The 23,465-nt window shown below is 42.7% G+C and overlaps 2 protein-coding genes across 2 annotated transcripts in view; both read left to right on the forward strand.

Annotated features, from left to right (window-relative positions):
• The first annotated feature begins 953 nt into the window (after nucleotides 1-953).
• On the forward strand, nucleotides 954-13,708 carry LOC308117205 (guanine nucleotide-binding protein G(i) subunit alpha-1). The gene is made up of 9 exons (XM_080475926.1): nucleotides 954-1,444; nucleotides 5,745-5,787; nucleotides 6,770-6,911; nucleotides 7,708-7,865; nucleotides 8,122-8,250; nucleotides 9,273-9,402; nucleotides 9,489-9,642; nucleotides 12,358-12,550; nucleotides 12,628-13,708. The coding sequence occupies exons 1-8, from the start codon at nucleotides 1,327-1,329 to the stop codon at nucleotides 12,546-12,548; spliced, it is 1,065 nt and encodes a 354-aa protein (XP_080332052.1). The 5' UTR covers nucleotides 954-1,326; the 3' UTR covers nucleotides 12,549-12,550; nucleotides 12,628-13,708.
• Nucleotides 13,709-21,262: 7,554 nt separating this feature from the next.
• The window catches only part of magi2b (membrane associated guanylate kinase, WW and PDZ domain containing 2b), a gene marked incomplete at its 5' end in the record, with an annotated part of 90,130 nt that continues 87,927 nt past the window's right edge, over nucleotides 21,263-23,465 (forward strand). Inside the window, one exon of the mRNA XM_080475941.1 lies at nucleotides 21,263-21,560. Within this exon, the coding sequence (XP_080332067.1) occupies nucleotides 21,263-21,560 (298 nt within the window). The remainder of the gene's footprint in view (nucleotides 21,561-23,465) is intronic.

A 23,465-nucleotide genomic window follows, 5' to 3' on the forward strand; every position in this document is an offset into this window, starting at 1 on the left:
GAAAAATCAGTTGGAAACGGTAACAAAGTGTTATCATTGATGAATTCAAAAATACATTTCTTTAAATGAATTTGATGCAGAATACATATTTTCAGGGATTTAACAATCACTTGACTAATTTTTTTCCCCCATTTCAATATCTAAAATTCTAAAGGAAACATTATATTATGAAGATTTGAGTCCTTGAAGATATAGAAATAAATATTTTAATAGAAGAATACAGACGCCATAACATATTCACCATAAAGGTGCATATGTTAGAGCTCTACCTCATAGTGATAAATATGTGAGTTTGAGTCAGGAATGGGAGTTTGCACATTGTTCCTGGGCATTTTGGGGTCTTCTCCCACTTTACTGTGTGTTTGTGTGTGATTTTGTGTGGTTGTCTGTCTTCATGTGCTTGGACTGGTGGCATTAACAATGCTTTTTCTCATTGTCAGCTGGAGTAGAAAACCAAAGTAATATATAAAATAAATGCTGTGGCCTATAGAGGTTAGAGAAGCAACCGTGTGTCAGGACGTTTGCTAGTTCAAATCCCACTGCCAACAGCATTTGACTGTGGCTCTCCAAGCAAGGCCCTTAACCCTTGGCAGGCCCTGAGGTGCATCACTGCTTAAATGAGTGTATCGTGTTGTACAAGAGCAGTCTTGGTCTCAAGACAACATTTTCAATGTCTTGGTTTTGAATCGGTCCTGGTCTCTTATAGTCTTGGTCTTGTCTTGGCTTTGGGGTGCTCTGGTCTTGGTCTTGACTTGGCCTCGGGTGAGGTGGTCTTGGACTACAGCACTACATATGTGTAGTTAAGGTTAACTATGAATAGGATAGATTTCTGAATAAGGGAATATCTTACTCCACCATTCCTAAAAAAGGCGAAGGTGCCAAAATATAGGTAGTGAAGCTCACACTGTGAAGACGTTTGTTTGATGCACCACGCATGCGCAGTACCGAGCTGCGCGTGGAGCAGGAAGCGAACATTTCTCGGAGTCAGATGCTGCCCGTTCCTCCTTCTCGCCTCCTGCTCCTCCTCTGCCACCGACTCCTCTACGGTCCCCGCCTGCCTCCCTCCGGTCCACGGATCAGATCCCGCCGAAGCCGCACATTGTGTTGCGCCAGCCTCGGAGGAGTGTTGGCCGTGAAGTCGCTTCGAGGTTTTAGGGCGTGTTGGAGAGACAGAGTGCCCTCCTCCTCTTCCTCCTCCTCCTCTTCCTCCTCCTCACTGGATGCTAGCTCTGTCGGTAGCCTTTGCATGTCGTTGCCCTGGTAGTTAAAGTTGTGGTGTAGTCTGCGTTTCTTTTATTTATTCGGAGGAGGTAAAGGAAGAAAAAGATGGGGTGTACTCTGAGCACGGACGACAAGGCGGCGCAGGAGCGGAGCAAGATGATCGACAGGAATCTGCGGGACGACGGAGAGAAGGCAGCCCGGGAGGTCAAGCTGCTGCTGCTGGGTGAGGAAACCGCGGAGGCTCGGGGTGTCGGCTCTGTTTGGCCAGAAAGGCTCCCGACCCGCCTCGCATTCGTCCAAACTACTAAAAGAACCGCGGTGTGTGTCGAAATGCGGTAAAATGAAAGTTTGCCCCGCCGCTTGGAGCTCGGCTCCGCGGGGCGGCGGAGTTTCAGACGCTACATTTGAATGGCTCGGCGTGTTTGTGCAGTCAGTTAGCCCAAAAGTTTGAGCTGGTACACTTTCTGCCTTCTCATTTCTTCACATTGCTCAAGTTTAAAGTCGGATGAATCGACAGGAAGTCGGCGGTGTGAAGCGCAGGGCTCAGTTTGTGTCCCGCGGTGAGTCAGCGAGCTCATTTAAATCAGTAATTAGCTTCTGTGCTACTTTAGCTCCGCGGTGCTAGTCCGGATTAGCCTCAACAATGTCTCACATCTCAACAAAATCCCCCATCGGCGCCATCAAACTATCAACATGTGTTCGGCAGATCACATTTATTGGCTTTATTTTATATACAGTCGTTGACCAGTTGCATTTTATTGCATGGAACAAGTAGAAAATTGACGTATTTCGGGCCGATTAACGCCAATCTGCCATATTGAATAAACCCAGTGAATTTACACAGAAAAGGTGTATATATTAAAAAAAACTTAGATTAACGCTTTGTGTTGACATTAGCCAGAATGTGTGTCCATTTTTGAACGGGTGGGATTGGAAATAACTTGACTAACTATGCCGCTAAACAAGTCTGAATGCCTCTCGGCATCTGGCGTGCAAAACATTTCTTAATCCCGTTTCTGGGAAGTTATGCACAATATTTTCTTTGGCACTGTTTTCTACAAAATGACATCATATTGCAATACTGTGGTGAAATGGGACCTCAACTACCGATCGTATTAATTACTAAGTGATGGAATAATCGACTGCTTATCCTGTCGATCGATCAGTTGATTGTTTGGGCCTGTAAACTGTGTTTCCCAGATCCTGAGCTACTGTTGCATATATTGTCACCACAACAAATCATATCGAAATGAACAACATTTAACATCTATTCTTCTAAATTGTTTCGAATAAGAAATGATTCAGTTTTAAATGGTTTTATTATTAGTGGGAAAATCAACCAAAACGCTGTCCCCATTTTTTATTTTTACTCTAAACAATAAAAAAAAAAGAAAAAAAAAAAGCTTTGACTCATTCAGTAAATGAAACAGCCATTGGTTGCTGCCCCTGCTGAAAGGATGTTCAGGGGTAAAGCATTAGGGCTGTCATTTGAATGTGGTGGTCACTAATGCAAACATGTCTTGCCGATGATGGAGGCATAAATGAGCTCCAGATTTCCATCCCGTTAGCAGCAGCAGGGTGTCAGTCATGTCTTTGGTGTTTTCATCATTCAAAGGAAAGCTGCCACACCTTCGCTTGCTCCTTTCTATCACTGGTGTCTCATGACTACTGTTGGATGCCAAAGTATGGATGGATGGTTTAGAGGTTGCATAGCAACCTATGCAGCCTGGCTGACAGCAGTATGCATCTGTGGACAACGCACGCACGCACGCACGCACGCACGCACGCACGCACGCACGCACGCACGCACGCACGCACGCACGCACGCACGCACGCACGCACGCACGCACGCACGCTGAGACTTAGTGTGTGTGTGTGTGTGTGTGTGTGACCACATTTTTCCAGTTTGCGTGTCTGCATGTCATTTGAGATGAGACCTGATTTGAATTTTCATGATCGTGTGGTTTTCTCTTTTTTTTCTTTTCCCCCTCGTCACGACTCCCAGAAGCACCTGCGTGAGAGGTGTGACATTGATGTGAGGATATATCACCCGATGACGATCTTATGGGAAAGCTTTAAAGGATACAAGAGCGCCAAGTCTTCATTTGTGATCGGTGTTATATTCCTTGTGTTTCTGAAGCAAAGGGGGAGACGCGTCAGTTTGCATTATCTGCTCTCTGCAGTTTGCCACTCTTGTCAGGCTTCCCACTGGGGTTGTTTGCAATAATGCAGTAATCAGCAAATGATGCGCTCCTGAGTGGGAGGAAAGCCTGAATCCTCGACTGTTAATGCAATGCATAAACAGAAATGATGTCGAGTGGTTTTTGTTTTTGTGGAGCAGCGTCTTTGTCAGACGGTTGTCGAAGAAGCTGCACACTGTGATGCAGGAACCATGTTTGCCGCAGACGTGCATCTGCCTTTTTATATCGCTTGTGGAGACCGTGCAAAGTCCCTGGTCCAGATAATGTAGTCCTGTCAGACATCTCAGCTCATTAATAAACATGAGACAATTTATATATTTTTTTCATCTTCGTGTAATTGGCCTCCACAAAGCCCTTAGATTTCAGCAGCTCAATGAGGCATGAGTGTGTGTTTGCAAATTAAATTTAGGTGATGTTTTCAGTAGTATTAGCTCTGTGGTGTGTGGCCGTTTATCATGTGGGACGGTGAATTGGTGAACAATTAGGGTCACCTGGGAGCTGGGAGTTTCCCCACAGAGGTAAGGTAATTAAAATGTTGTGTGCTCAGCTCAAAACACTAGTGGTTCTCAGAGGGAGCAGAAGTCGTGTACCAAACACTTCTGCAAGCAAATCAAATGGATAGCCAAGTTGCACTACTCTTAATTTCTGAGTCTTTCCCTCTAATGTCTTATATTGCCTAGCATTTGTGTCCCATGTAAGTCAACTGCCTATATGAGATATAATGACAGCTTTAGTCCATCCAGCCTGAAGCGGGACGAGTTTCCAACACGGGGAAGTATAAGCTTTGTATAATCTCATTGACAGGAGGATCCAGTTGATTAATCCAATTGGACTGTGACCGTACTAAAGCCGGTCTTAGGCACGTCCTCATTGCATTCAGCGACAGTGCGATTGTTGATTCATCACAGTTCGATGTGAACTGATTTTCAGAAAAGTGGATTTGGCCTTTTGTTTGGGTGTCAGATTGAAGCTGCATCATAAAGGTTTTTTGGGGGGGGGTGCACGGCGACTTAAAATGCAGATTTCTTTGACATTCTCAGAAATGTCTAGTTTTGAATTATACGGGCAGAATTTTATTAGTCTGGGGCTCCGTTTACACAACAACGAATACGAGTGTTTCCGCAAAACTTTCTTCACTTTAAGGGGGTCCATTTACACAACACGTGTGTGGATCCACTGTCTCCGCAAAGTTTTTATACCAGCTCCCATAGTGGAAAGATTCTTTCACGGTCGCTATTCCCTCCTGCAGAGATTGCTGGAGGCGACAAGCGCTCTTACTGTGCATGCGCATGTCTCTCTCGCTCCCTCCCCTTCCTTCTGATCATACAGTTGTAAACAAACATGGCGGACCCGTAGTGGGTCCGTATTCTAGTTTAATCGTCTATACCAGTAGTTTTATAATTGAGACTCACCCCTGATAGCATCCGATGCGTCATCAGTCCATACGGATGTCGAGTTTTCTTCACGTTTATAGTATATTGTACTCTGCACACGGCTGTGTGGTTTCATTACAATATCAAGCAACCGCGCCCTCCAGTGGCCCGCCATATGAACTACATCGTTGTCTGTGTTTCCACTGCTGCAGTGTAAAGACACTCTTTTTTTAACAGATTAGGTGTTGTCACGTGAAACGTTATCGTGTAAACGGGGCCTGAACTTGCAAAATGGAGGAACAACATGGTCACTGCAACCTCTGTGAGACTGATCTTTTCAACAGGGGTCACAACAACAAATCATTCTAACTTTCACCATAGACTTGGTTGGTGTTTGAGCCTGGTGCTTTTACTGCTGCCCCTGGGATTTGAACCTTTGTCACCCACACTGGAGTTAAAGACTTACTGTGTCTCCTGGGGGATATGCTGTAACCCCTGTACGTCTTTTTGTCAAAGTGCTTTGCTTGGGAACACATTTTTAAGCTTAACAGATAAAAAGTTTCCTGCGACTTCTATGAAAACGCAAGAAATTGACGTCTAAACATTGTTCAAACAAACATATAACTGAACAGTAAAACTGTTTTCAAAGCAAAAAAAAATCTTACAAGTTTTAGGTTTTCTAGTGTAGAAATCACTTCACAACTGGGTACAAACTTTATTTCCTGAAGAGACTAACATTTATTTAAAATATATATATATTTCCGACCCAATAAGTCTTTGGTCTACAAGAATTTCATGCAAGTGCCAAAATGCAATATTGCAATGGGGCTTTCTATGAATGTAGAGATTGATGTGTATTAAGAAGGCATTGTGTCCACCTGTCTAACTAATTACCATAATTCTGTCACTGCATCAACACTAATTAAATTTTTCTCCCTCTTTGTTTCAGGTGCCGGGGAATCTGGGAAAAGTACCATTGTTAAACAGATGAAGTAAGTCTGAGCACTTCGTAACATCAAGTTTTGCTGAACCGCGTCAGGTGATCAAGAGGATAATGTGCCGCACAAAATCATTTCATCAGGCGAGAAAGAGCATAAACGACAAACTTTGACTATTTTCAGACGCCATTTGTGACAACTTGTTGAACAGTGTGAAATATTTAGGAACTATTTCCCTCGGGTTCCGGTGATGACCGAAGCAGAGCAATTAGAATTGTGAATGTTGGACTTTGATTCGTCACTTGACTGGAAAACACACCTTCGTATCAACAGTGGTGTTTTTCAGTCTGGAAGTTTAAGTGAGCAGCTGCCTGCTTGTAATGCCACTGTGTCAACACAACCCTGTATTTAGCAAGTGACCTACCGTAATATGGTAACGTGAACTTTCCTTTCAATTTCTTCCAGCTAAATTCTGAATACTTGGTTATTTATTTGTGCTAAACTTTGTGATGTTGGAGCTTTTAGGGGTTTTCTGGAATTTGAGGGAAATTATGAAAATGCACAATTCTGCTTTCTACAACACAAATGGGAGTGTTTTGGCCCGGGGTTTGCTTCATCTCAGTCTGTGTACATGACAGCTTTCGACATATAGTGTGACAACACGCTCGATCTGATGCACCGCAAGCATGAACAGTGCACATCTCAGTTTTTATATGCAACATATTTATTTCCCCGTTTAAAAAAAAAACCAAAAACACACTTAAGGTATAGTCTTAAAATAGCCTTCACAATATCATTGGATCGAAACTTTCTAATTACCAAATATTCTCCAGACGACATTTTAAAGTGACGACAAGTAGATATTCTGCAATCCCTCTGCAGTACCTGTGTGATCTGTTAAAATGCCAACAAATTACAATTTTTGCTATTTTCGCATAAAAAAAACCCACAAGAAGCTGGCAATATTTCCTCAAACAAACCAAAAAAACCAAACAACTATCGGTGTACAGCTGCTGATTTCTTGTTTGTGTTTCAGGATCATCCATGAAGCAGGATACTCAGAGGAGGAGTGTAAGCAGTACAAGGCCGTTGTCTACAGCAACACCATCCAGTCCATCATTGCCATCATCAGAGCGATGGGGCGCCTCAAGATTGACTTTGATGATACAGCCAGAGCTGTAAGTTAAAACGCATAAGCTTGTGTCTGTAAATTAAAGAATATCAGCTACTTGCACTTCTCTCATACTTTCATTCTTCCTTCTCCTGCAGTAGGTTTGTTGCAGCTGGTCTGGATTTAATATCGTATTTGCTAAACAGTTTTACACTCTGTTACTGTGATTGAGAGTCTTTTCATTAAAGAAGGCTTTATTTTTTTTCTGGTTGCAGCCTGTGTGCGCCTTCCTTTCCTCTTTAGCCCTCGTGTAGTTTATTGGGAGCAGACTCTGTAGTGCAGTCTTGAGTGTTTAAGGTTAAACAGATTGCCGTTTGATTTTGCAAATCTGTGGTTTCCAGGCAAAACAAAAGACTTAGTCATTTCCTCAGCGTGACCAGCCTGGCTATGTTGTTGTGACCAATTTCAAACCCAAGGCTGTTCTCCCCTGATTTTATGCTCTTATTGATATTAGGCCTTTGCCACTGACCTTCAGATGCTGTTCAACGTTTAAAATGACAGGAACTAACACATCAATGTGAAATAAATTTTCTGCCTCATTAATACCCAAACAAGGGTTTTGTTTGTGTTTTATCTCGATGTTATGAATATGAATAGTTACATCCTTGTTCATTATGAGACTTATTAGGTTATACTGCGATTAAATGTAATTTTAAATTCTTGAACCATAATGTAAAAAAAAAATGTCTCTGGTTACACAAACATCTTTTATCTTATTCATGATGCTGTTAACCTGGTCGGGTGGTGAGCACAAGCAGAAGAACACCTCTTCCTGACTGAATCAAGTTTTTTTGTATCATCAGGACGACGCGCGGCAGCTGTTCGTCCTGGCCGGGTCGGCAGAAGAGGGATTCATGACGGGAGAACTAGCCGGGGTCATTCAGCGGCTGTGGAAAGACGGAGGAGTTCAGGCCTGCTTCAGCCGCTCTCGAGAGTATCAGCTCAACGACTCGGCTGCATAGTGAGTGGAACACAAACAGGGATGAGCACGGCAATGTAACTTTAAACAACAAACGGGTGGTTGAGTGTCAATGTGGATATATTGAACAAATGATATTGGAGATATCAAGGAGGAGGAAAATAAGACCCCAGAAAGGATTGATGGCTGCAGTGAAGACAGTCCAGTGTGGCGACACGTAGAATAAACAACTGAGAGACAAGAGAGATATTTTGCAGTGTAACTGTTCCTGTCTCTTTGGTCTTTTCTCCTCCTGCAGTTACCTGAATGACCTGGACAGGATATCTCACGCTGCATATGTTCCCACTCAGCAGGATGTGTTGAGGACCAGAGTTAAGACCACTGGTATTGTTGAGACACACTTCACTTTCAAAGACCTGCACTTCAAGTAAGTAGAGGACACGTCACCCTGATTACATGATTGTTGTCGTTGTTGTGGTCTGATTACAAAACATCACTGATGTATTTGTGTGTTGTTTCATGTTGCGGTTGAAAATGTCAAGAATAACAAAAGTCAGAAAATACATTCGCAGCCATTGATCACTTCCTCTCGTCTGTAGTTTTGAACGGAACTGAAGATGTCTTATGCTCAATATGTTAGAATTTCCTCTCTCGTCTCTTGTTGATGACTTACGACTGATTATGTATTGATGTGGCCGATGAGTCGTCCGACAAAATGTTAAACCACTTCTATTGTCATGAGTGTGTGCTCCAGTGGTTCATTCAATATAATAAACAACTACTAGATTCTCAGTTTTCATTAAGCCATTAGGAAAGTTGTAGCATTAGTCAAAATGAACTCTTTAAATTTTGAAATTGATCTGACTCTTATTATTGACTTTTCTCCAGAATCACAGATTTTATCTTGTAATCCCATAGAAGACCACTTATTGCTCATTAGTGACTAAACAATCCAATACCAACACATTACATTACAACAGTCGACCTGATGGAGGCACGAGCATATTTACCGTTTTCCGTTTGATAGAAAAATGTGATCTGTGATCTCCCATGTCCCCTTAATACTTTTTCTTCAAGGCTTTTCCAAACACGAGACAGTCATTCATCACGTGTTCATTTTCTAGCAGCTGCTCTCTGGAAATGTGGCAAGCTGTGATCAATCAGTTACCGACGCATTCAGTGTTTCTGTGGAGTCCCAGCTCAAATTTATGGCTTTATTAGTACTTGTTTTTTCTATGTGTGCTATAATTTATAGATTTAAAATGTAATATAAATCAGTGATCGCCATAAAGCTCAAACTAACTCGGGATCCTCTCATTGTCTGTGTTGAGAGATCAGAAATATCTAGATAGTGTTTATTTCTTTATTTTTTTTTTTCGCTCCTTCAAAAGGTGTCGGTGCTGCTGAAGCATGTTGGAGTTGTGTAACTGTACGTTTGTGTGATCTCAGGATGTTTGATGTCGGCGGACAGAGGTCCGAGAGGAAGAAGTGGATCCACTGTTTCGAGGGAGTCACCGCCATCATCTTCTGTGTGGCTCTGAGCGACTACGACCTGGTGCTGGCGGAGGACGAGGAGATGGTAAGACCTGTCCGACTCCAGCACGCTCCACCTGTGACCCACCTCTCTGGTTTTGTTGAGCACAGCGCGTTTCTCCTCTCGCGCAGAATCGAATGCACGAGAGCATGAAGCTTTTTGACTCCATCTGCAACAACAAGTGGTTCACGGACACCTCCATCATCCTCTTCCTCAACAAGAAAGATCTGTTTGAGGAGAAGATCAAAAAGAGCCCTCTCACCATCTGCTACCCAGAATATGCAGGTGAGAGTCAAACACACAAACACTTGTGTAGCGCAGCTGTTCTGCACATGCAAATGTGGTCGTTTGTTTGTTGCTCATGTGGATAAACCATCAAGTTCTGACCAAGGTTGTGTTGGATTTCAACTGGCACTGGAGACCGATGTGTTGGGTTTTCATTTTAGTTTATATATATATATATATATATATATATATATATATATACATTGTTTCAGCACATAAGCCTGAATACTTAACTGATGTCTCTTATGTCGGTAAATAATAACAGTTATCACAGTTATTTGTAAACGACTTGTTTCACAATCCACTTTTAAACGTTCATATCTATTCACTCCTTTAAATCAGATTTATTAGCAGCAAACCTACTAAAAGTCATGAATGTTACATACTCTGTGTAAAACCTGCCACGTGTTTTTGAGCCACCCTATAAAATAGTGTGACAGATAGAATCTGCATACTTAGGGTTAGGGTTAAACATGAGATTTAATTTAGCGCTAGTGTGTCCCTTCTCTAAACCCCCCGGATTGCAGTTGGATTTATATCTTATGTAAACGTTTTCTGACTCTGTTATTTGTTGGGTCACAAACTTAGAAAATGTTGAGCTTCCATTATGACCATCTTGAACTAAAGTATCTGAATTTAGCTGTAAAGAGTCCAGATTAATACATGTAATATGATTATTTGTATTTGTTGTTTGGTGTTTGTGTAACGCCACAGTCTGAGGATCACTATTGGTTGTTTATTAGGTCGATGTGTGAGTACCGGGGTTGCAGACTGAAACAGCATTTCTCACTGAGGTTATGCTCGTTAAGTAGATGTTTTCGTGGTGAAATTTCTACATTTTGAACACAATGATTTTGATCCGCATTATAATGGTAACATGAACAAATTATTTCTTTTCCTGCTCCATTTCTTTTCTCTAGTTCTGTGACTTTTCAGTTTCATGTAAAGTAATGTATCTAAGTCACGTCCGCCCGACTCTCTGTCCTGTTTGAACTCATCACGTTTTGCTCCCGAACCCAACATAGCTGGACGGCCTGTGCTGCCCACTTACAAGGAACTGCAGGGGGATCAGAGCGCACTCACAATTGTCTTTGAATAGATACAACACTGCCACCTAGCTGTCAGGGATGGAGATTATATTTTCCCTAATGAAGGGAGGTGGTTCCATTTTTTCTGAGGTGGATCACAAGTATGCTGTGTTGTACTGAACCTCAACCATAAAGTGGATTTCATCTTGATTTACATGCTCAGTCACATGCACCCGGTGTTGTACACACACACACACACGCACAGCTGCAATACAAAGTGCCTACACACCACTGGAGCAACTTTGACTTCTGTTTTTTTTGCCCAAGGACCTTCAGTGTTAACACACAGTCCTACCAACAGTTAAAACACAGTACATCTTTTTAGTGTTTGTGTTGTCTATACACTATTTCCAAACACACATGACCAAACCATGCATTGACAGTGATACAGTGACGCACCGCTCTAGTTTTAAATCATTTTTAAAGAAGTTACTTAAAAGCATCTTTGCGTTTTTTGAATGATGAAGATGATGTTGGGGTTGATGTGCTTGAACACTCCGCTGCTCCCCCTCTTGTGGCCACAGAAAGGTGTGGTGATCTCCACAAGGAGGATAACATCATCTTTTTGTTTGTGGAGTTCACCAGTGTGGGCCGGGTCAGGTTCAAACAATGAGTCCTTGTCAAGTTCAACAATAATGACCAATACTAATATTTCACAGATGTGTGACTACAGCCTCGGCTGATGACGCAATTCTCTGTAGGAGGTTTGGAAAACCATGACCCCCCATGTCAAGGGTTTACATTGTGCTGAAGCATGCTCAGACACCGCTATAGTTGTATTAAGTGTCTAATATATGACTTAAAGTATTTCTGTTCCATTTGATTGCTCCATTTTACTGGGAGAACCACAAGTTTTTGCAACTGATATTCTCAACTTGTGTACTTATTTACACCTGGAGCTACTAGCAAGTGACATTTAAACCCAGATACTCTACACTTAACCCGATGCATCACCAGGGACCCTGCAGTTCATTTGTCTCCATCAGTAAATACCTACACCACCAAATGAGCTGGGTTTTTATTGTTGGCAATTTGCCTAAACTTATTCTGTGGTCAGTTCAGTTCAACACCATATCAAGCTAAAGTCGCACAATAATAAATCCCAACAAGAGCAGAAGGAGGAGCTGCTGCCTCAGCTCCACGTCGCTGGCCCACTTTCCCCGCTTTAGTTTGTGCAGCACCATTTCACAGCAGTCGTCTCGGGGCACCGTGTGCGCTGAGGTCACAATCTGGCAATAAAGCGGAGTGCTCATAAATTAATTCGGGACTGCTTCTGCAAAATGAAACGTTCAGCCACTAGAGGTCAGCAGAGGAGAGACTTTCAGTTTGTACGCCTTCTGAAGGAGTGTTTCAAATTCATTCATGAACACTACAGTTTAAATGATAAAAACTTGCTGCTTAGTAAGAGACTGACGTTTGAAGGAGTCGGCATGCGTCAACACGAGTTTCACTCAGTTAAGTGTGGGACTAGTATGGGTGTGGGTTATTGAGTAAAGGTTGTAACATGTTCACACAATGCATCATTAAATCTTGCCAAACTAATTTCATATATTCAAGGTTTTTTTCATCACAATAAAGATGGTGTTTGAGTCGAGGTGTCGTTTTCTCCCCATTTGTCTGCGCCTAGGCTCCAACACCTACGAGGAGGCAGCGGCTTACATTCAGTGCCAGTTTGAGGACCTGAACAAGAGAAAGGACACCAAGGAGATCTACACCCATTTCACCTGTGCCACCGACACCAAGAACGTGCAGTTTGTGTTTGACGCCGTCACCGACGTCATCATCAAGAATAACCTGAAGGACTGTGGCCTGTTCTAAAGGTAACCTCTGCAACAAGTGGAGCAGCCTGCGCTCCGACACGTGCTCCGTCTTTAACTCGTGTTCTCTTTCTGTTCAGGCAGCCCGGTGGCTTCATTCAAGCAGAGTGTGGGCGGAGGAAACTGTGGACCCTGCTGGGAGTGTCACTTTTAACCTCTTATTAACTTATGTTCATCTCTAAACGTTTTAAAGAAGGTGTGTAGAGAAAACATTTTGTGTAAAATATTTGTACAACTGTCTATGGCCAGGGACTTTTTCACGGTTTTTAAAATGTGCTTATTTTACCTTATCATTATTGTTAATTTTTATATAAAAAAAAGGGGGGGGGGGGGTGCCTTTGCTTTTTTTTTTTTTTTTTTTTTTTTTTTCATCCATGTTTGTAGTTGCTCGTGCCTTGCATGCTTTAGTTGCAGTGTTTTCCTTCTTGTTGAGTTAGGTTCACATAGACGCCGCCAATCACTTCCTTTTATTTTTCCCTGAGTCCATCTTATCTTATTTCTTTGCTGAATAGTTCATTGTGGCATCATTTTTGCCCCCTTGTACAAACCAAGACCAAGACACTCTGTTGACCAATTCACTCTGACGCTGACATACTGTGAGAGCTGCGCCGAAACCTTTTCCGACGTGTGGTTTGTTTGCGTGCGTGTGATGTGAGCGAGAGCTTTCGATTGATTGTGTGCGTGCGAGTGAACGAGTGACGTGTGGATGTGTGCACAATATAAAACAAAGGGACTTTATTCCTCTACTTGTCATCCTCTTTCAAAGTTTTATTTTTCTAAGCGACCAAACCCCCCCCCCAAAACAAGACGTTTCTCTCTCCATTGAAGGCGCGCACGTTGTCGGTGCGCTGCCTCAAACATTCCCGACGGAATCCTGCAGGAAAGAGAAGCTTTGAACAGAGGATGCCAATGGTGGCCTTGTAGCAGACAGTCGAACCGTGATGTAGACCTGCGTGCGGTGCCCCACAGACAGGCAGGCAGCTGGCTGGGCACAAGTGCACCGTTACTGATTAGGATCTGTTGATGGTTTCAAGTTGCATATCCCCCCCCCTTCTGCACCCCAGCCCTCTGTTTCCATTGGATGGGGACGTTAGTGGACTAATCTCCATGATTTTGCTAATAAAAGAGCTGCTTTGGTGTAACCACGGCAGCTTATGCAACAAAAGTGAGCCTTTCTTGTCTTTTATGTGGTTGTCTTTACTTTTCTCTTTTTTGGGAAAATGATGCACGAAACTTGTAAGTTACAGGATGTCAAACGTTTGCTCTACGCATCTGGAGTCGTATTCATTATATCACCAGTACTTGTGTCAAACGGAGCAAAATAACTAGATAACCGTTTAAAGATCATCAGGGAGATTATTTCTTATCTTCTCAAGACGTTTGTCATGAAATATTTCTGGGATTTTGTCTTAATTTCCCAAACGGGGATCTATAATTTTTCTGCAAATCTGTTTTGAAGAAAAAAAAGTTAGTTTCAGTGTGTGTTGTTTTTCTCTCGGTTACATTCCGGGCATCACGAGGTTTTAGACTATTCATCTTGTACTCCAAGAAGTGTGTCGACACAATTCAGTAGAACAAAAAAAAAAAAACCCTGAATATTAATTTTGAGCGATGCAACAGACATTTTCAAGTCAAATCTTGAGACGTCCACCTTGGCACACATTACATGTATTAAAATCAGCGTGACCTTCATCAAAAGCTCCGGGCTCGACACAACTGGGACATCCGCATTACAAAATGTTTTTTTATCCACATTACCACTACAACAATGTGTATTGACGACCATCCTGTGGAGAAAAACCTGAAGCCAAAGACTATAGAGTAGATAAGTTACTGACCTCAGTCAGTGCACCAGGAGCTTATCACACGTTTTACTGAGACGACCTCATGACTGTTGTTTTGTGGGGAAGTGGTTAGAATTTTCACTTTGCAGTGAGAAGGCTGTGGGATTGAGTCGACCTCAGGCCTTTCTGTATGGAGTCTGCCTCTTCTTTAAGTGCATGCATGGGTTTTCTTTGTGTGCTGCTCCCACAGTCCAGAAACATGCATGTGACGTGAATTGGATGTAGTAAATTAGTAAAAGTAAATTCCCTCCAGTTGTATGTGAACGTTGAGTGTCTCATTAAAGAAGGAAAACATATAAATGCCTACCTGAAGAACAATGAGGTGACAGTGTGTACATGGTAAAAGAGGTTGAGAAATCTGGGTTTCCTAAGCATCCTGACCCTTCTGAGGTCTCTCACACGGGGTTGTGCAGAACAGAGTGTACTCAGGATCCCCAGCTGATCACCTGGTGAGTAAGGATTTTAACTTTTTTTCTTTTTTCTTTTTGAAGTTGTACTTTAAAGTAGTGTCACAGTACTAGAACTTGGGAGAGAAAAATTAAAAGGTCCAGAGCGCTCAGAAGTTACATGTGATGAGGGGGTTCTTTGGTTTGAGACACAAACATTCAAATAGAAGAAGAGAATTCAAAGGCACTCCTCTGGCAAAAGATGTAACTTCACTAAGATGACTGTTCCATCATGAAATAACCTTTGCATAAAAACAGCCTTCTTCAGGGTCTCCACACCCTGAGGAAGGCTGTTTGTGCTGCTATGCACGCCAGTCTGTTATTAAACATGTGATGACAAAATAGATGACATCCCTTCAGATGTTCAGAATTGGTCTTTTTCAACATTTCTGACAACTGAGTGTGTTGGTCCAAGCAACCCAATTCAGATCAAATATATCTGTGCTACATTTTCACTTTTCAGCACATCGATAAACATTAATGTCCCAGTTGGTGAATGGTCTACAGGTAGCAGGAATGGCAGAATGGACACCACAACTTTGATAACTATATAATGAGAGGACACTGCAGACTTGGCTCTCATTTGAGGCCCTCACTCAACATGACTAGGAATATTCCTGTGTGTCCCGCAGGTCCCACCCTGCCACGGTTGTAATGGACCTCCACAAGAAGTTGGTTTTCAGCAAGCCTGGAACCAACTTCATAAAATTGACTTCAATATTCTAATTTATTAGCGGGGAAAACTCCGCAACCAGCAAAACAAGAAAATTCCTGCACAGTGGCTCCCTCTTCTGGACATAAATAATAACTACATATAATGACAAGGACTCATGACTGCTTGATGGTAATAGAGGAGACAACTGAGAGAAATCTAATCACCAGTTTAATATAATTAACATAGATTGTTTCTGACAAAGACGTACTGGCCTTTCATATAAAATCTTTATTGGAGAGGCCCCAGGATTAGGACTAATTAATCTTGAACTGGAATGAGAAAGTGATTTTCTTCCAAGCCGTGGTGATTTAAAGCGAGGACCGAGGCCCAGTATCTTTTCCAGTATTCATGAGCCGATCAAAGGAATTACAGATAGTGACAGGATTATCAGCACAACTGTCAGATTCCCGCCTCTTTTCCAATATATATATTTCTATATGCTTAACAGACAACACAATTATGACAACTAACGTGCCACAAATGGGTCAAACAGCAGCGTCGAGGCTGACTCCTGTCCTGCAGACTTTGCTAAGCCAACGCCACATGAGCACAATCATTGGGCATTAGCCGAGAGGACACTATTTCGGGGAGACATTGTGTGGTTTAAAAGCTAATTGCAGAGTCATTTAGATAATCCCTAAAGCCCTCCCAGCGAGATCAAATAGTGTGGAAATGAAGCTCCTTCAGAATGAAGGTATCTTTTGAGGGAAGAAAGCAGGATGAAGAAGAAGCTCTGATGGTGATCATCACATTGAACACTGTAGCTGACCACAGAGTCAATGCATGATCATAAATATAAATAATATTTATACCGAGTTCACAAAGTATTTTGACATAGAACATGATACAGCAACAATGTCAACACGTGAAATCCGATGAAGAAAGTGAATAACTCGCCGTGAGGACACAACTGACAAGCAAGGGGGGAAAAAAACTCAAACTTAAAATTTAAAATCCCACAAATAGATAAATAAAAGAAGTAGCATTCTCTGTTTGCAATGCATTTGTTGTTTAGTTTCCCTTATCTCAAGCACACGATAATAAGTTACAGTTTAACAAGGGCACGTCTGAGGAAACAGAAAAACGAATAAAAACTGAAAGGCAATATAATCCGAAAACACATGAATAATCTTAAAGTTCTATGTGTCAAATATACAAGAAAAGAAGGGTCAGAGATAACTAAATAAATGAAAGGCAATATAAAGCAATCATAAATGACATAATGAAAAGATTAAGTCGTTGTTTCTCTGCCGTTCTTTGTTTTGTTTTTGTCGGCTACTTGTTGCTTTAGCTTAGCACAAATAAACCCTTCAACTCAAACTCCATTAGCTCGCAGAGATGCATCATTTGGTGCTAAAGATCTGATATCCTCACACACATATGGAATTGTAAGCACAAATTGGTAGTTTTAGTCATGAATCTTATTCTAATTTCCATTGAAACAAGCTGCTACTGAAACAGTAATGTTCCAGGTTAGATAATAAAATAAAGTTACAGATATAAAGTATATTGTTATAGTAAAAATATCTTTAATGTAAAAAGAAATCAAAGTGCCTGTGTGATGAATGACTGTCCTATTGACCTTTTTATGGTGGCTGGGATTGGATATACCAACCCTTGAAGTTAGTACAGCGATTTATAATGTGTTTTGAAGTATTACTGCACTGCAGGAAGATGCAGAAAATGTCATTTTCAGAAAAGGCGTGCAGATATTAATGTAATTGCTGCAGCTAATATCTTGTTCAATTATTCAATAAAAATGATCTTTAAAATGCATCAAGCTAAGACAGAAATATTCAGACTACTATAAAATGTAGCTGCCATAGTTGATTGTTTTACTGATGTGACTGTAGTTTCTGAACATTATAGACAATTAGCAGAAAAATTATTATATTACTATATTTTGCAGTTTAAGACAAAAAAAAGAGCAAAAAAAAAAAAGAAATTTTTTTTTTATTCACTGATAATTGCACACATGGTGTACTCTCAAATGGACCTCCTGCTGTACCAGTGAACTTTCAGAGATAAAACAAAGTCCTTAAAAGCATCCTTCCTAAAGCTCGACCTCAATACTGCAGCCTGCCTCTGTAACATCTGTAACATCTGTAACATCTGCTGACCCTTCTTGTCTCTGCGCCTGAGCACAAGCGTCTGGTCTGGAGTCAGTGTTGTGGACTTGGTCCAGGTGTACTTCACCACCACAACCTTCATAATTAAATCTCATTGTGAGCTTGGAGGAAAAGCCATCGTGATTTACTTGCTAATTCCCTGAAGCCGTTCAGTCTAATTAACTCATTTGTGTGTGTGCGTGCGTGTATGTGTGTGTGTGTGCGTGCGTGCACGCATGTGTGTGAAACTGATTTTAACTGGAGCTCCAGTCATGTGCCCCCCCCCCCCCCCCCCCCCCATTGTTTTTCCTCACAGATGCCACTGTGTCGTCTGAAACTCCTTCCAAACTGTGTTACTGTCTCAGCAGACGTTAGAAAGTGTCTGGTATCATTTCCCACATCTGTGGATAAAATAACGATGATAAAGACGAGAGGAGCTGGTCCGCCCTGTTAAGAGTGTGTGAGCATCTGTGTGAAGGTGACCCCCCCCCTCCCCCCACCACCACCACCACCACCACAACCCCCCCCCCCCCCCCCCCCCCCCCCCCCCCCCCCCCCCCCCCCCCCCACACCCGCCGAGCAATAGGAACAACTTGGTGTGTGTTTCGTCCTCAACAGAGAACACACAAAGCAGACAGTCAATGAGCGAGGCAGTGAACTAAATCCATATAAGCTCTATTGAAATTCCCCCTCTGAGCGCACAGACTGCCTCGTGTTATTGTATTTTTGCCTTCTGTTGTTGGCAGCCTACTTTAGGATGCTCATTACTTTCTGTCTATAATTATGATATAAAGTAATATCCTTATCTCTCTTTTTCATCCTCCATACAGTGTGCACCAACACAGTTTGAGGAGGCCTCTGTGGATGCGGAGCCACAACTAATGTAGTGTGCCTTTGATTTTTGAATATCCTGGCAGACAAAGAGTGAAAGAATTGATGGCGTTGTTTTTCATCCAAGTCGTCATCATAAATGACACACAAGCCAAAGCAGCTAATTGCAAAACTGTCAGGAGATCCTCCTCCTCCTCCACCTCCTCCACCTCACCCTGGTGCTGAAGACACAGCAAGCGGCTGCTGTACTTCAGCATCCTGTCAAGAGAAAACCTTAAAGTGGCAATGAGTTGCTTAAAGTGACTCCAAATTTAGACGCTCCGGCTCAAAGCTGCGACAGCTGATGGCTTTTCTTTTTGTTCCTCTATCACTTGTGCTCACAAAGGAAGATCCAAAATAGTGAAACGCTCTGATCCAGATATAGATAGATGAGATCAGGATGAACATTTTGTGTATGACTTATCCTTTCCACACAGAAGAAGAAGGAAAAAAACACTACTTATGTAACAAACGAAGTTTGTACAAGTACAGTGAGCCAGATTTGTGCTCGTTCTGAAGGCGTTATGTAGTGATGTCATTATTTAGTGAGGCAGAATTTAATAATGAGTTTGTTTTCTTGTGAAAACGTGCAGGCTTTTGTCATTTCTCAGGTCTGAGGCGGTGCTGGGTCCAGGCCAGGCTGCAGAACACTTCACAATGCAGGTCTGACATCCACCAGCAAGAGCAACTAATAAAGTACAGCAGGGACTCATTTCCTCACAGGCTTTATAATCTCCTAATCCAACCAATTTTTTCAGGATTATAACAGCACTCTTTCTCCGCTGCGGTGGTTGGTCTGTAAAACTAATCTAGCCAACATCATCATCTGTTTAGAATTAGTGTCAAAAGTATCTGCTGCAGCCTGAACATACAGAATGACCTAAATGCCAAGACAGTGAAGCAAGTAAAGTGACAGTCAAAGTGCATCCTCCGCTCTTCATGGATTATTTACTGGTTGCAGATACTCAGAGGGTTGTGTACAATAATGTTGTTTTCTAGAGAGGATACTCATATTGCAAAAACCCCCGCACACCCTTATAACACACACACACACACACACACACACACACACACACACACACACACACACACACACACACACACACACACACACACACACACACACACACACACACACACACACACACACACACACACACACACACACACACACACACACACACACACACACACACACACAGAGAGTGGCAGTAAGAGGGACTGTCATCCTTGGTATTTGTGGGAGCAGCTCTTGACTTATGCATTAAATATTGAGGGAAACTTTACTTGGCCCACTTTGGAAAGCCATGCAGCCATAAAAAAGTAATGGCAACAAAAGGATTTGTCATTTTCTGTTGGCTTTGATTTATTTCATCATAACAATTATGTAACGTCCACCAACAGAAAGAGGGGAATTGTTATAAACCAGATGTGAAAGCGATGCATGCGGCATTTCCCTCACTACTACACAGTAAACAAAGTGGATTTTACTGAATAACTGTGCATACAGTAAACCTGTGAAATGCTGAAGTGTGAAATTCTGTTCGAGGCACAACACCCAAACGGATTTCTGTCCCTCAGATTCCTTTGACCAGGAAGTGTCCTCATCTGTGTCTCCACAGAGGACAGGAAGACCCAATAACTGATATCAAGCAACATAAGAAGACCAGGAGCAAACAGCAGCTTCAAAATTGGTATTATAGATTGTGTTTGCCAAATTACTTCTCTGAGCTCAAACTCAACTGCTCCGACTCTTCCTCACTTCAGCTCATCAGTTTCACTTTAACATATCTTAATTGCCATATATGGACATTTGGCTTATGTGTATATATGTTAGATATTGCAACGGGGAAGTGTGTTGTGCAGGTATTAAGCATTTATAATGAAATGCATCACAAAACAGCAGTTAAAATTTCTTTTAAATCCAATGAAGACTTTTGAATCCCCCTGTTCCATAGAGGGATCTTTAAGATAATCATGTTAGTGTTGCCTTGAGGCTCTTGAATTATTTCACCTCATAATGCACCTAAGTGCCCATGTAGTGTTCAACAAAGTTATTACTCATTTTACAATACTCAACACAAACATGGTGAACCAGCAGCCTTCGGGGCCACTGGGTCTTGGGCCCTGAGGCAGGAAAGTGTGCAAAATGTTTATGGCACAACTTCCAACTCATATTGTTGATTATCCAATATCAAACACTCTTATGTTTTCGAGTGGTCGAATGCATCCTAACAAGATATTTTTTTCCCCCTCCATGTCTTTGCGTTTTAAAGCAGCGTGCATGCAGGCTGTGTGTGGTGAAGTTTCCACGTCATGCAGAGTGAAGTGTGTGAGCCGGAGGAAGCGCCTCTGGCAGTGGAGTGCGAGCGAAGCGCCTCCCGTCTCATTTCCCCTCCTCTCCATCTCAACACGCCGAACCAGAACCATTCATCTCTCCCCTCCTTCAGGCTTCACATCCGGGTCATCCGCCAGGATCTGTCTCCTGCGTCTGTGTGTCTGACAGAGTCATAATTATTCCGTCCGCCGCCGCCGCCGCCGCCGCCGCGCGCTTTACTGCAGCCCTCTGCCCGACTGCGCGGCTCGCCGAGCGGACACTGCGCGTCGCGTGCACCGGTGAAGATGGAGCCCCGAGCGGCGTGAAGCTGCAGCCCGGTCGCACAAAAGGCAGGGATGAGACGGTAGGAGGCTTGTTGTATGGGCTAGCCAGCGGAGATCAACTCGCTCTAACGATGTCGAAGAGCCTCAAGAAGAAAAACCACTGGACCAACAAAGTCCACGAAGCGGTGATAACCCGGGGGAAGGACGCGGAGCTGGGCTTCGAGCTGAAGGGGGGCGCGGAGAACGGCCAGTTCCCCTACTTCGGAGAGGTGAGGCAGGGGAAGGGACTGATCCAGAGCGGCAAACTGGCCCAGGATGAGCTGCTGCTGGAGGTCAACGACATGCCGGTAGCCGGGCTCACTACCCGGGACGTGCTGGCCGTCATTAAACACTGCAAAGACCCGGTCCGCTTCAAATGTGTCAAACAAGGTGAGAACAGGCGGTGTGTGTGTGTGTGTGTGTGTGTGTGTGTGTGTGTGTGTGTGTGTGTGTGTGTGTGTGTGTGTGTGTGTGTGTGTGTGTGTGTGTGTGTGTGTGTGTGTGTGTTTTGCCGGTGCTGTGATTAAGATGTCATTCAGTCATGTGTCACTAAAAGGAAAAGCGTGTGTTCGGCTGCTCCGCTCAGGCCTCTGTGTGTGTGTGTGTGTGTGTGTGTGTGTGTGTGTGTGTGTGTGTGTGTGTGTGTGTGTGTGTGTGTGTGATGGCAGTACCTGGAACAATTACCAGGTTTGTTTACCCGGTGTCGTGGTTCGACGCCACGGCCCGGGGGGTGTGTGTGTCTGTTTCGGCGTGATGCCACAGCCTGCGGTTTTTCCTCCTTATTCCGGTGGAGGTTTTCTCCTAACAGGCCTTTTGCTGTGGAGGAGCAGAGCGACAGAAACACGGTGCTGCTGCTGTTATTGTAGTAAAACTGCACACTGAGGTGGGATCAAAGTACTGGAGATTCATTTTACTGCGCAGTCTCGCTTCATGCCAACATTTCATAAACATGCTCACCCACATATCTTATTCACGCAATGCTTCTCGTTTTAGTCGTCTCTCTTTTAGTCCAGGTTAAACTCCTTCGATTTATTGAGATGTTTCCACTTAACTACAGGTGGCATCCCTGAACATTACTTGTCACCCGATGACGTTCAAGAAACATATTTTCTTTATCCTGAATGTTAACCAGATGTTGTGTTTATATCTAGGCACATTTGTTGTGACTGGATTGACACACATTTATTTCGTAAAATGAGTCAAATAGCTTTTGTACTTTGTGTCACTGAACTATTCTTGTGTTCATTAATAGTGCAGGTCACAGTCGTACCTTGAGTTCTTTTTTTCCCCCCTGAATGCTGTATGTTTTTGTCCATTGGAGAAATAATTTCTCGACATTTAATCCATGTTGTGGATGGTTAACCTTACCTGCTGGGTGTTAACAGGTTTGCTCAGAGAGTCGTAATGGTAACGTGTTGGCAGTGGGATTCAGCGTCGAGCCTCTGAACCTCCAATCTTAATGTTATAACTTGCTAGAAGAATCTGTGAAGTTTTTATAAAGGTATGGCCTACATCCAGGTCGCCAGGTCTGCAGGAATTTGCCTACATTTTTTACATATGGTCACAGATTTCATAATTTGAGTTAAACTATATGTTTAAAACCTTATCAAATTGACTGTAGGCCACATTAGCAGGATCAGATGTGTAACAAGCAGAGCCACTGGCCCACATTCGCATCGCCAATGAGCCACTGCTGTAGCAGCAGCATCACACATGATGCCACCCATGCCCAGTGCCCACATCTCTCCATCAACACAATCCCACAGCAATAAGAAGCCATTTACAAACAACCACAGGAAGAAATGAGATGCCTGCAAGAAAGCAAAGCATTCCAGGATATAAACAAAAGAATGAAAAAGTGAAGATGAACCTAAAGAATGAGTAGAGCATGTGGTTTGATACCAAAGCTTTTTGTTCGGCTGGTTTTGTCTCTGTGTATGTATCAAACAAAACTTTGAAATGCATCAATCAACTGAAACATTCATGAACCCCTGCATTCCCACCGTGAGTCGTGTTTAGGAATGTTTTTGTGTGATTATGATGAAACCTCATCAACAGAAACAATGCAATTTCATTTTGCCGCTGCTTTAACCTCAGATGACCTAACTTTCATACTACCCTTCCAAATTCTATATGTTGTAAAAAAAAAAGAAACCTTAAATGTTTATATGCTGGATTTACAAATACAGTAGTGGACACATATTGCTGTATTTCCTGCATCTTCAACCTACATTACTGACGGGAACCATCAAGACTTTGTTTATTTTGAAGGCTTATCCAGTGTTTCTAAACTGA

Source organism: Lipophrys pholis (assembly GCF_963383615.2).
Source record: "Lipophrys pholis genome assembly, chromosome: 11".
NCBI lineage: Eukaryota > Metazoa > Chordata > Actinopteri > Blenniiformes > Blenniidae > Lipophrys > Lipophrys pholis.

Excerpts from the sequence above, each read along its gene's own strand:
- LOC308117205 (XM_080475926.1), top strand. The coding sequence starts at position 1,327 with ATGGGGTGTACTCTGAGCACGGACGACAAGGCGGCGCAGGAGCGGAGC. Across the intron at positions 6,912-7,707 it reads TTGATGATACAGCCAGAGCT|GACGACGCGCGGCAGCTGTT; the intron begins GTAAGTTAAAAC and ends TTGTATCATCAG. Across the intron at positions 8,251-9,272 it reads TTCAAAGACCTGCACTTCAA|GATGTTTGATGTCGGCGGAC; the intron begins GTAAGTAGAGGA and ends GTGTGATCTCAG.